The 13,529-nt window shown below is 39.9% G+C and overlaps 1 protein-coding gene across 1 annotated transcript in view; it reads right to left on the bottom strand.

Moving 5' to 3' along the window:
* Window positions 1–1,716: 1,716 nt before the first annotated feature.
* bicc1a (BicC family RNA binding protein 1a) overlaps window positions 1,717–13,529 on the bottom strand; it is a 71,164-nt gene continuing 59,351 nt past the window's right edge. The window contains exons 12-21 of the mRNA XM_074676077.1: window positions 12,890–13,074; window positions 11,729–11,870; window positions 9,996–10,149; window positions 9,455–9,614; window positions 9,325–9,364; window positions 8,644–8,798; window positions 8,293–8,455; window positions 7,716–7,879; window positions 6,125–6,224; window positions 1,717–4,764 (exon numbers count right to left, since the gene is read on the bottom strand). Of these exons, the coding sequence (XP_074532178.1) occupies window positions 4,637–4,764; window positions 6,125–6,224; window positions 7,716–7,879; window positions 8,293–8,455; window positions 8,644–8,798; window positions 9,325–9,364; window positions 9,455–9,614; window positions 9,996–10,149; window positions 11,729–11,870; window positions 12,890–13,074 (1,391 nt within the window). The 3' untranslated portion in view covers window positions 1,717–4,636. The remainder of the gene's footprint in view (window positions 4,765–6,124; window positions 6,225–7,715; window positions 7,880–8,292; window positions 8,456–8,643; window positions 8,799–9,324; window positions 9,365–9,454; window positions 9,615–9,995; window positions 10,150–11,728; window positions 11,871–12,889; window positions 13,075–13,529) is intronic.

The following is a 13,529-nucleotide window of genomic DNA, read 5'->3' as shown; positions in this document are numbered from 1 at the left end:
CCATGGCTTCTTGTCTCTGTGATTTAGTCGTCTTTCACTCTCTCGTCTCTCACAAAAGAACATGAAATTGGAATTAGTCATGCTGGGCACTGAGCATGATTGCCAGCTGTGTGGTGCACATAATGGCCTTAAGTGAGATGAATGATATTGTGCTGTAAAAGCTTTTCTTGAACTATAATGTGATATCTATAGGTTAAGTATAGTCATTGTTCTCTTGAAAGCTTCATTAACATGAATGTAAAACTTACTGCAAAAGTAGAAGCTATGTTTGTGTGTTTTCCAGCACTCCTCTCACACATTACCCCTTTACTCTCCATCAGTTCATACCAGTATTTACATCCTTCCCAGTGTTGTGATGTTAACATGAAGGCGTTTGGTTGTGTTTACCTCGTAACCTTGTTTCTGTGGAAAATAATAACAGAGGAGGAGAAAGTGAGTGAGTCACTAAACATGGTCCAGTGGCACCACCTGCTTATTTCAAAGGCTGTCTCCTCTCTGTTGGCCACCAGAACATTAATTTATGGCCGTAAACAGGGAGGCGTGTGGACAAGGCTTGGAGCGGATAATGTAATCATTAATTAAACTGAAAATTAAATCACCCTCCTGACTTCAGGCAAAATACAGGCTGAATAAGGGTTTGTTTTCTATTCCAGCAGTATGTGTAGCCTAATGCACACACCCGGTTGTATGAAAACCTCTTAGGTATCCACATTCCAAACTATGCAATCCAATGACGCACGTTATGAGGTTTAATGTGAGATAAATCATGCCTGTGCTTTGCCGAATAACTGCACATTTTCCTGCATCTATATAAAAAAACTACATAATTAAATCAATTTCATATTGCTGTGTGCTGTGCATGTGATAATCAGTTGCTGAGTAACCAGTGCATTGTCCATGGTGTATTGAAAGCAGCCATTAAAAGTGGCAACACTGCCCCCTTGAGGTTTTCAACTACAGTGATTTTGCAGCACATTTAGGAGATAAGGACAATGAAATGATGCAATAAACCAAGCTGTTGTCTGTTTTTTTGCAGTCCTTTGTACTGAGCTGCAAATTAAATGAGTCATTTCGATGGATTAATTCTAATGGATGTGCCACAGCCAGGCAACAGTGACCTCACTTAAAGAGATGATTTTTACATTTAAACTCTGCCTGTAGACTCCTGGATTATGTGACCTTCATAATGCCAGAAAAAGGTTAAAAAAAGCTGCAAAATTAAAATCTTCACCGTGGTACAGCAGCTGTAGGGATAAGACAGATGGGCATGAGCTCTGTGCTTAAGACTGAGCTTAAAATGAGTTGGTTTCTCATGCAGTACAGTATATTGTCCGTGCTTCAGTAACAGATTTATTCAGTTGGATTAAGCAGATCCTGGATATGCAGATTAGGCTTCATGTCGGCATCCAAGGCGCCACAACACATGGATGTTTCTCAACCTGCAGAGTGGAGTTTGCTTGAGGCTTTCAGGCAGAGAAGCTAAGAATAAGTATTGTTATACGTTTTATTTTCTAAGCCTCATACTTGATTAATTGTAACATTTTCAGTGAGTATATCTAAAATGTTCTGACTCAATGCCACATTTTAAACCGAGGCTGTATCAGTGGCTTTGTAGCTGGCATTCTGACAGAGAAAGAAGCCATGAAGAAGAGAAAGATTTCAGAGATTTCAACATGAAAAGCAGAAAACACAACATTAAAGAAGCGCTTTGTTTGCATACATTTATTACCATCATAATATCATTTGAATGTTTGAACAAACATTTTTCTGCCTGCTCGACAGTTTCTCCAAAACGTCCTGTTTATATCTGCACTACAATACAGTCAGAGTAACAATAGCATCAACTGATGCCACAATGAACAGAGCTTTGGCTTCATGGCAATGTTTATACACAAATCCTTCTCTGGAACTTTGTGCACAACTGTACCTTTCCCACACTTGAACAATGGCTGAAGAAGATGAAAAAGTTGCACAAATGTCATGAACTACATCACTTCCTTAGTGGTTTACATTTATTGTAAATGTACCATTTGATTGCAATACAGACTCCTTCAAATTAATCCCTCTGGGAACACAAACACAAAAACAAATCAGAGACAATTGTGAAACTATTCTATCAAAGACAAAGCTGGTAGTAAACCTTTTGACATTATGAGTCCCTTCAATGATCTGTAATAAATCTGCAAAAACCTGCATCAATTATTTTCTTTGAACATTCACTTGATAAGACAAGAACTTCTTTGCCCTCAAACATCTGGAACAAAGCGAAGGTTGAAAACAAATGTCTGCTAGGCAGGAACACGAGTCACAGCACCGACAGAATCAGTGCTCAACAGTTTTACTGTAGTACCATGATGAGCGAGGGCCAACCAGCCCCAGGTTTTTCTTCCCTTTTTAGAAAGACTTTCTCCTCTTATTTCTTTGTTTCAAGAAAAGGAGAATGAAGGTTTTACCTGGTTGGTATTAGCAACCGTGTCAGAAAACTATTTAGTCTAGTGTTAATAAATGGACAACCACATTGACAGCGGCTCAAATCAGAAGCGAGGGAAGATTGGGAAAGTGGTCTGACTTGGACATGATCAACAATAAGGCAGCTTAAATGGATCATGATGATTCAGGGTGAGATGATAAATGGTTTGGTGATTGTTTAGGGATTCACTTTCTTTTAACATGATAACGTGCTGGACATTAATGATTCCCTCGTAACATCTCAAAGTTTTGAAACACTGCTCTGTTGGGTGTACCCAGAAAATAAACTCTTCACTTTTCTCCTTTTTGAACTTTAAACACAAATCATCTTTTTTTCTGGAATAGTTAAGCATGTAGAGCCATTTAATTCCACTTGATACACAATGCTCAGGACCTTGGACAACAGCCTGGCTTGTGGACTAAATCCTCAGATGAATCTAAAGAAGTTCTCACAAAATAACCCCAGTTATCCAAAGTTAATGAACCACAGGAAAAGGATGTTTTCCTTTTAAAACACATGACCAAACATAATACAGGAGCACAGAACAATAAACACTGCTCCTGCATACACAATCCTGCTTCATCAAACACTGGTTAACCAGGTTTCTGGATATTTGATTGCACGCCTGATACGAGAAAATTCCAGATTTCTTTTTGTTTCCTTCTTTAATCTCACAATCCTTCAGAAGATTTTTGGCTCCCATTTTTGTCTTTCAGAAATGCTCATGTAATCCTGCACTTGCTGTGAATAAAGTAGCTCTTTGTTTGGTGCACCTCCTTTTTGGAGGGTAAGGTCAGAAAATATTAAGTGTTCTTAATGAAGAATCTCCCTGCTGAAAAACTACTTATGTACATTGGCACTTTTCGCGACACAGGCATGGCCTTGCTCTGTTGCGATGTCATTTTTTTGCTTCAAATGTTAGAGTAAATGAATAGGCAGACAAAAAAGGCACACAATTCTAGCGTAGCAGATCCTGAAGACACGTAGGAGTGCTTTGTGAGATTTTAGGCACACAGAAGGGGCCACAGGGAGGCCAACCATGACAAAAAACAGATGAGACAAAAGAGCATGTACTAAAAACAAACAGAGAAGGGAAACCACAGAAAGATGCCTGTTGACACAATCAGAGAGAAGCCTTTAAAGCTCAGCCTAACTGCCTCATGTCTCTGTTGCTGTCTGATGGCACAGCCACATAACTGCTCCACAGATTGAAGGGCAGGGGGGGAAAAAAGGAAAAAAAATACAATTAATCTAATTACAAAATCATAGAAACTCATTCATGAATGTATAAAAAATACATATGTAAACTGATTAACATTACATCCCACCCAGTCCCCTAAAATAGTAATAAAAACAAAACAAAATAAAATCATAATACATAATGAGTACAAAATATTTGATTTTTTTTTGTCTAGAAATACATGGACACACAAACAGACTGTGGCTGGACACAAACACTGACCTCAAAGGAATGTCCACCAATCACAACACTGTAAGGCAGCCAAAGGTCAAAGGCCACGATGATACTTCCCTTTGGTATACATGTCAAAGTTAATGACCTAGTTTTGCACTTCATTTGGTAGCGCCCTAAATCTTGCTGGCTAAGTGCTTCCATTCGGTTTGGTACAAAATGCATCTGTGCTTTTAGTCAATAAAACAATGCATAGTTATCATTATTATTAATTCAATCTAAGGAATTAGGCGTTCACAGGCAAAAGTCTAGTATTATTAAAGTGCATATCACTGATACAACAGCATAATACAAATGCAGGTAGCATCAATGTGTAAAATGATTGTACTAATCATTCTGCCTGTTCCCTTGAACTAAACATGGACAGAAACACTGGACAGTACCCTTCTAAGGAAAAAGAACAATAACCTTCATATAGAAAAGCTCCTCACAGACTCAGCAGCTGCATACGGAGTGAACACTGAACCTCATGTATCTGAGAAATCCTTTTTTTCCTGTTGGCACTTAAGGTAAAACTATGGCTTGTTGTATTTTTTATATAAATTTATATTTATATGGCAACAAAAACATTCTTGACAGTCTTTTCAGATGATGCTGAAAGAGAGTAAACATCCACTGAATCCTGGGCATCTGAGGCACAGAGAGATACAGGAGTTTGGTGTCCATAATGGACGGATCTAAATGTCCAGAGGCGCCTACCAGCGCCCGCTGATGCTCGCCATGTCTGCGTGAAACTGCCTGGAGAGGCGTCCGCTCGCTCCACCTTCCAGGAAGGAGGACCTGATGGGTGGCTCAAATAGCTTCCTGCGGTTCTTGTTTAGTTCTGGAAGAATAAGAACACAAACATCAGTTGCAGAAAAGGTGATGCAGAAATGTTTTTTATTGTGAAGAACTTCTTAGGGAGCCTGAAAGTAAGAAAATAAACATAACCGCAGGGTCTGTTAACATTTCTTTTCAGCCTCCATTGATCAACAATGACAAGAAAATTGGATTCAAATCACTGCAGGATTCGACAAATCAACAAAAGTCCTCTTTGTGTCCATTTGGTTTGGACAAAATGCTTTCACAAAAACATCAGAAGTGCACCCTGGCATCTCTGAGTTATTCATATGATCGCCACGTTTTTATGGTGCCAGCATAAACCATCAGGTTAATTACTGGAGACAGGCAGTCACTCTAGCAGATCTTTTTACTGGAAGACTGGCAGGAAGTTAAAACCAGGGCTGCCTTAACTGGCTTTCTATCTTTTTACAATGGGAGGCAAAGAACATGCAGACAAAAAAAATGGACAAAAATGTGCATATTCTTGTTATTGAACCCTCGAGTCCATCAGCAGAGATGAAAGCTGACCAGTACTTGGCCGTGGCTTCAGGCAGAAAAACCCACTCTGGCCTTGGATCCCTCTGCTTCCTTAATAATCAGGGCCCTGGCCTGGACGTTTCCCCTCGCTGCTCTTACAGCCAACGCTGACTCTGGTCTGAGGTTTCTGAACTTTGACAGAATCCCCAATGGCAGGAAGCTCAAGAGCCCAACACGAGCATGGATAACTTACAGCAGCCGGACAACTCCAGCTATTACAATGCCCAAAAAATGACACCAGTAATGAACTATGACATCCAAAACATTCACATTAGATGTGCAACAACAGGAAAGTCGGCATCAGCATCAGGAAGGCAGCTGGAGCAAATGGCGAAACCCCAGCACTCTCATCTGAGAAGAATTTGTCTTAATCCCGTTTGTGTCTTCTGGTAGGAGTCATCCTTTTTGTATTTTTACAAGATAAATTAGTCACAATGGCCTTGTCTTCAAATTTTCTGCAACTCTGCCAATAAACAGCACAATCTTTCACATCCAGTGGTTGGCACCAGTTACAACCTTTGTTAGTTGGAGCATATTTTTCCTTGAGCACAGCTGGGCTCTACTCAGGCTTTTTTGTCAGCAACAGACAAAACAGAAGACATTAATCGAACACAGGAGCCAATTTGTGTGAGGTGCCTTCAGGAGCAAGCTGGCAGGACGAGGCTTTAGCTGCAATCTGTGATTAACTGCACTGACCACAGCCATTTGGAGATAACTCTCACATATGTTCATGCTTTATTTGTTCTTGGCAGGAATGACATGCCTCAAAAAATAAAACAAATACAAAATGCAAAAATAAAAACCACTGACTGCCTCATTGGTACCTGAGATGGCAAGCAGCATTTTCCTGCGGGCTCCAAAGGTGGTGATGCCCAGTTCCTTCAGGTCCTGGTCCGTTAGAGTCAGGAATGTTTGGAGATCAATCTGTAAGATGCAACAGCTCAATTAAAAATGATGTTTTTGGATCTGGTCATTAATCATCAGGCTTAACAAAAGAAGAGCAAATACACTTGATCAGTGAGGGAATGTTTTGAACTCATTTTTATAAGATTTTAGTTTGGCTAACATTGGGTGGGGTGGCTGTGCACACCACTAAAATTGACTCTAGATTCCCTGGACAGAAATGGATGGATGGACGGATGAATGAATGGATGGATGGATGTTAATGGAATTAATGGGACTTTCTGGACACTTAATAAAATGAAGCTTTGTGCAAGTTTAACAAGGAAGACTGACTGTGTGCTCACACTCTTATGTTTCCTTCACTCACGCTTTCCTGCTTCTCACTATCAGCTGACTGGCGGCGTGTCAACGTTTCTTTCTATCCAATCGCATCATCACAGCTTCATTCGAAAGCCAATCACCATAGAGCTGTCAAAGTTTAAATCCTGTCTCTTCGCTTGTCAGCTGTTTTTCAGGCTTATGCGACGACCCTATTTCTCCCCATCCAGTCATCACTGCTTAGTTCTTCAGCCCCGCAGTCCTGATCAAGTCATCACGGTCCAGCCTTCTCAAGACGTCTTTACCATCACCAGTGTCTCGACTCCATCCAGGGTTATTCATAACCCTGGATGGATCGTCATTCACGTCATTGTATCCCCTACATTCATTATTCTAAATGCTTGATAGGATATAACTGCCAAAACCTTTAATCTTGTGTTTATTACAATACATCTGTTCATAACCAACTGGTGTACATGTCTCTCCCGATTGAACTGTTTTTTTACCGCTTCTGAGCTGGCTTTTGTTTGCCATCACTGAAGAAGAAGAACATTTACTTTATTAATCCCCTTGGGGGAAAATCTGTTTTTACACTCTGAATCATGCTACATATACACACACACTTTTTGCACAGAAACATGCAACGAGTAGAGAGGTCAAAGTGAGGGTGCTGTACTCTTGGTGCGCACCTGAGCAGTTGGGGTTTTTGGTGCCTTGCTCAAGAGCACCTGACAGTGCTCAGGAATGTAAGCCAACACCTGCCCAGCTATCAGTCCCATTCCCAGTCTTGGTCCGCACCTGGGCTTGAACGAGTAACCCTCCGATCACCAAACAAAGTCCCTACGGATCGAGCCATTGAAGCCCCCCACTTGGGGGTTGCTTCTTGGTATTCGGTCAGAACTTTAACTCAAAATAAAAGGACCCTAAAACATCAAACAGCTGTTAATATGTCTAACACACCTGAAGCTCATGAATGTGCTGGAGAAGTCTACAGTAAGAATCAGTCAATGCAAAATCCCATAGCCATCCCTACAGTGGACAATCTGTCACAAGAAAACTGATGGTGCTTGTGGTGCTAAAAATAGGAATTTTCCTTTGCAATTATAGAAAATGACAGATCCCATCATCCACATAAGAGTCCCTCCCTTAATCCAAGCACTGGTGGAAGAAAAGGTATAAAACTTTTCTTCCTACCTCTTGTTGCTGGAATACGTCCGTGTACTTCCCCAGGCCCAGCTTGCTGAATAACTCAGGCAGGTCAGAGCCCTTCAGAGACGAGTTCAGGCTGCAGCCGTTGCTGCCAGTTACTGAAGAGATGCAGTCCATGTAGTTACTACTGCTGAGGTAATGCTCTGCAGCTGTTCATGCAACAGAAAAAGCCAAAACACACACATACAATTAAAAGATTTTTCATGAAAGCAAAATAGCAGCAATAGTTACATTATCTGAATTTTAATGAATATTCAGTCAACAATCTTTGGAAATGATGATTACACTGCTTTTCATGAGTCAACACTGCAGATAAACAAATCAGGAGTTTGAGACAAAAGTGGTTCGTATTTTCACCGACTAGACTAGATTCAGAGGATGCTTCACCTCTGAACTTCTCACCAAAGACTTTGTTAAATAACTTCACCATCAATGCCTAAATGATATCAAATAAAATATTTGCTTGTTCAAATCCTCAAAACTTTTAGACAAATTGTATGCTTTTGAATGATCAGGTCTTTTTATCCCTGTGGCTTTGATTCAAAACTCAAACTGAACTGACCAGACTTGTTCTGCTTCCTCTTCGGGCTGCTGACAGCAGAGGCAAACTCGGCGTGACTTGGCAGGCCGTTCCCATTGCCGTTCCTCTCTCGCCAGTTGTCAGAGTCACTGCCGTTCCCGATGCCTTCCCTGCTGCTGGATCGAGACAAAGACAGCGGGGAGCCCTGAGAAAAACAACAAAGACAGACAGTTCAGATATTTAGTAAGGATTTCTGAACACCTGCTGAGTTCATGAGAGCATCTCAACAGAGGTCTGGAAGCACATCTGAAACACACACATGATGACATCAAGTTCATTTTCTTTACACCAAAAAAGACGAGACAGGTGAACACCCGGGCTTTTTATTTTCACCTCGTAGGTGGTGCTCATGCTGGGCTTGTATGGAACATGATTGGCTCTCCTCAGCTCCTTGATGGTCTCAGCTGGCATGGACTTTGAGAAGCCAAGACCGCTCCATGTGTTGGTGGGGGTCCGCACCTCTGTCACCACAGGCTTCTTTAACATGGCTGTGTTAATACAAACATACATTAATGTGTGTATAAACATAAAGATACCACTAAGATACATTTAATAAGTACAGCTAAAAAATATATGGAAGTTATAATCAGAGATACATTCAACCATTCTGTTTACTTGGTTATCCCGTGTATTAAATACAGACATTAAACAAGACATTTCTTTTTGAGGATTTTTTAATGTTATATGTTTTTCAATGCCAATATTCAGATATGTTTTTACACTATTTTTCGTGTCACTGGTTTTCAGTTTCAATTCTCTTTTTTTCAGTTTCAACTTATTGTTTCAGATTCAATTCAACTTTTTCTACAATGCTAAGTTTCATTTTCAATACCAAATCTTACTGTCAGTGTTCTGACGCCACAGTGTCCCCTTCGCATCTTAATTTAATGTATAACTTTCTGAAATAACCCTTGAATAATAAGGGACTATAGACCCTCTAAGAAGCTCATTTATGGTTGTGCACACTTTGGTCATTTTTGGGACATTTTGTTACAAACAGGAATGTAAACATACCTTTGGTTGCCAAGAGTTTTTTCTGTTCATAGTCAAAAGCCTGAGAGGAGAAAAGATAATTTATCATTTAATTTACCCCTTCAAAGTGTTTTTTTGTATGTGAGATTTGTTTGTGTCTGTGTTTGTGTACCTGCATGTTGGCAAAGGATGTCTGTGGTGCCAGTCTGATCCTCTCCCTCTCGTTCTGCTGTGCCGCCCGCTCAGCCGCCCTCTCGCTCCCTGGTGCCCTCTTATCCGCCACGGGGCTGTCTGATGAGCTGGACTCCGCATCCGAGAGGAGACAGTCAGAGCTGTTATAAAAACACAGAAATATGGCTTAATGAGCAACGAGCAGCCAGTCTGAAAAGGGCATAAAAGGTTAATTTGCCATTTGCATGACTTGGACACCATGTCTTCATGTTCTCTTATCAACATTTTGGCTGTTTTTAGACTTTAAATGCAGGCTTATATCATTAAAACTTTTTGTAATAGCCTCAAAATATCAAAACATGAATATATTATCAGCTACGTCTTTTAAACTTTAAGTTATTAATTCTGTCTGGGTTTTATTCAGCACTGGCAGTTCTGTTGGCCCCTGAACACACTTTAACAGCAGGAGCTGTAACTGATCTCAGTTTTCATGCTAAACAGTAACAAGACGAGCTGTAAATGATCTCTGGATTCAAACATACTGTAGATGGGAGTTCTTGGTGCCCTGCAGGAGCTCCACAGCCTGGCGTTTCCCTGACGACGTTTTGCATGAAGCCAGCATCTGTTTCAGCTCGCTCCCATTGGCCGAGTGCGAGGGGCTTCTGGGCATGCCCACTTCCACAAATGTGTCAGAGCCTGAAGGAAGAAAGTATAGTCTGAGTTTACAGCTGCCACCTGTCTGCCTGTACAGTAAATGTGATGACCAAAGTGTGTTTCATCTAATTTTTCAACTTCAGAGATGCACAATCTGTTCTCAGTGCATCACTTAGCGCAAAGGAGTGTGTGCAGCTTGGAGAGCATATGTATGTGTGCGTTCGTTTAAGTATGACAAGTCTCAGTTGAAGCCTGGATTAATCAAAAATACAGCAGCTGTAATTATAGAGCCATTCCTCCTGCTACTCTACTTTCAGGCTGACAGGAACCTGTTCTGTTTAGCAGGAAGTGCGATGCAGACCCATAACGAAGAGCTGAGTCGGAGTGGGCGAGCCAGTCCAAACACATCCAGGGACACAGGAGGAGGTGAGGGAAGGAGAAGAAACCTTACTGAGATGCACCACACATTGGGGGGAGAACCAGCTCAAAAAACAGCGGGGAAAAACGAGACGCGTGAGAGTGCAAGTTGGAGGGGAAAACCGCGAGTGTGAGGCACAGAGGAAATGAGGGCCTTTCTGAACCACTAGGAGACCAGCAGTTAATCTGTCTCCGTTCCAGCACAATAAATGTAGTCAGAGGCAGCGTGAGGTTAGCAGGACAGAACAGAGAAATAGGAATAAGTTCATTCAAGGCACTTTCAAGGCAAAGTGGGTTTAAGGGTTACATAAATCTCAAATGGAAATCATAAAGTGGACGTTTATGTTAGGTCTGCAAGGCGGAGGTCCAGCAGCGTCAATAACATTAAAAGCACAAAAATTCTGTCCATATGAGGTTAGGAAAACACATAAATCACTAGATTTTAAGTGTCTCTCTCTCACATAACAGACTAATAAGAGGGCTATATTCTTCTCGAAGCAACAATTCACTTCCCGAACATCTTATATTGCGAAAAATATGCATGAAAATATCTTTGGACACATGACCAAAGGAAGTGGTTGAGAATCGAGGTTTTCATACAGGACTGGAAACTACTTCAAATATTTTACTGGACATTCTTAAGGGTCAGAAGGTTAGAAGGGTGTTTCAGATGATGACATGAAGGTGCAATGACAATTTGCACAGAATAAATATAGTTTTTTGGATGTGAGCTAAAAGAATAAAACCTACTGTTTTTTTAAAAAATGAAAAAAATGAAAACTAATTGTTAACGCATTTTTGTTTATATTGATGCGACAATTGATAAAAAACAGGAAATGTGACAGTAGAGAGGACAATAGCCTCTGTTAATGAGGCATGTGCTCAGACCGCTAGGTCGACAGCCTCCTATATATAAAATAAGGGTAGGACTTAATGAGTTAATCAACTCTAATTGATTAGATTATTTAGATTAGATTTGTTGTTAAAGTTCTGAAATCTGAAAATGAGAAACTATTCCAATATGAAATAATAAAAAATGTGCTTTATTTTGGAGATCAATTTGATTATTGTGCAGCACTCTGTTGAAAAAGATTTTTCTACTCTATGAGTTTTTCAAAACACTTTTGATTGGCTCAGAATGTGCAACAGCCACATGTGGTCAAGTTTCATGACAGTTGGCACAAGAGATTCTTCGTAGGAATACCTTCATCCTGGCTGGACTTGCTGGACAGCGGTTCTGATGGATTGTGTCCACTGGCCTCTTGGACCGAGTCACAAGGTGCTGGGCTCAAAACAGTTTCAGCAAGTGAAGCTGTTGCTATCCTCCCATAGACTGAGCCAGGATGCTACAAAAATATCAAGATGAATGAAATTTAATGAAAAAACTGTAACAATCAAACAAGGTTATAATAGTTAACTAAAAAGAAACTAAAAATGAAAACTAAAATTTAAAATACATTGCAGTTAACTCAAACTACTAAAAACTAGAAAAGAAAACAAAAACGATAAGTAAACTAAAACTGTATCTTGTGTTCACAAAACTAACTGAAACTAACTAAAATTATAAAGAAAATGCCCTTAGTTTTCGTTTCTGACAATATTAACAGCCTTTAGTATTTAAATTAATCTGACACATTTTCCTAACCAATGTTACGACAGTTTTAGGCAGTTGTAAGTGCCGAATGGCACCATCATAGCGACGTACTGGGTCGTGCTTGTTTACTGCACTGACTGGCTGTGCGCTGTGCTGCAACGAAACGTAGTGAAGCAATGAATCAGAGCATCTGTAATAGTTTCACTGCATGTGAGTCTGACTTTAACTGTATTTAAGTCTGTCTATCTTGTTACAGAGTCCAAGTTTCTAAATATTTAGGCTCATATTATATTGTTTTGTATAGTTTTTGTTTATATTATTTTTATGTAATTTAGGTTAACATTATTTTTATATAATTTATTTTTATATTTTTTATATTAAGTTTATATAATTTTTTTGTTTTAAAGGCAGCAGCAGCCAGGTCAGAATCAGCATTTACTAAGCAGTGAGCCCTATGTTGGGCTAGAAAATAAACAGTATTACTAAATATTTACTCTGACCTTTTTGAATCCTGCATCTGGCAAATTAAGTATGAAAAAAACTAAAACTAAACTAAAACAAAACTAAAACTAAGCCTTGTTGCAAAAATCAAAACTAAATATAAACCAGAATGTCTGCTCTAAAACTAATTAAAACTAAACTGTAATGGAAAAAAAAAATCAAAACTAACTATAACTAAACTATAATGACAAATCCAAAACTGTTAAAACCTTGCAATCAAACAGATCTCTAAGTCATACACAGCCATGTTCAGTTTATACATAAGCCAACCTTGACATGCCCGTTGAGAGTGCAGGGGCCCTTAGCACATTCAGGGACTCCGTTGGGCTGCTTGTCGATGGGAGCGAGACCTGGAGGAGGGGACGGTGTGCTCTGTGTGTAACCCGGCACTCCTGACAGCAGGATGCTACTCAGGGCCTGGGTGGCAGGGTGCAGCATGAGCTGAGAAGAGAAGCCTGGAAATGTAACAGAAAATGTATAAATATGGATGACATGCCTTTGTCTTCTCCTGTTGTAAAATATAAGGCCACATTATCCTAACAACGAAGACAAACTTTTTGCACTGGTGACATATTTTGAAGCAGATACGAACAGAAGTAATCTGACATTATATTGATGATCAATACTGTCAACAACAGAGTTCAGCAACTCTTGCGTTAGTTTTTGTCACGTTTACTCTTGTCATTCAGCCTCATGTTTTCTATTTTGTTAAGGGACGATGATGTGACAGAAAGCAGGTTTGAGCAAAATTACTTGACAAAGACTCAAATAAAGAACTTTAAAAAAAAGACTTACAGTGAGAGTCTGAGCCTTCCATTTTTCATGTAGTCTGTGGTTCTCTACAGCCGTTTACACATTTTTTAAACCTATAAACTAATTGGGGGATAAAATATGTGGAATTTTCTGAACT

Source organism: Halichoeres trimaculatus, unplaced genomic scaffold (genome assembly GCF_033239565.1).
Source record: "Halichoeres trimaculatus isolate MK-OKI-2021-1 unplaced genomic scaffold, fHalTri1.1 fHalTri1_scaffold_8, whole genome shotgun sequence".
Taxonomy (NCBI): domain Eukaryota; kingdom Metazoa; phylum Chordata; class Actinopteri; order Labriformes; family Labridae; genus Halichoeres; species Halichoeres trimaculatus.
Note: the sequence above shows the minus strand (reverse complement) of the source record. Positions and strands in the feature narration are given on the sequence as shown.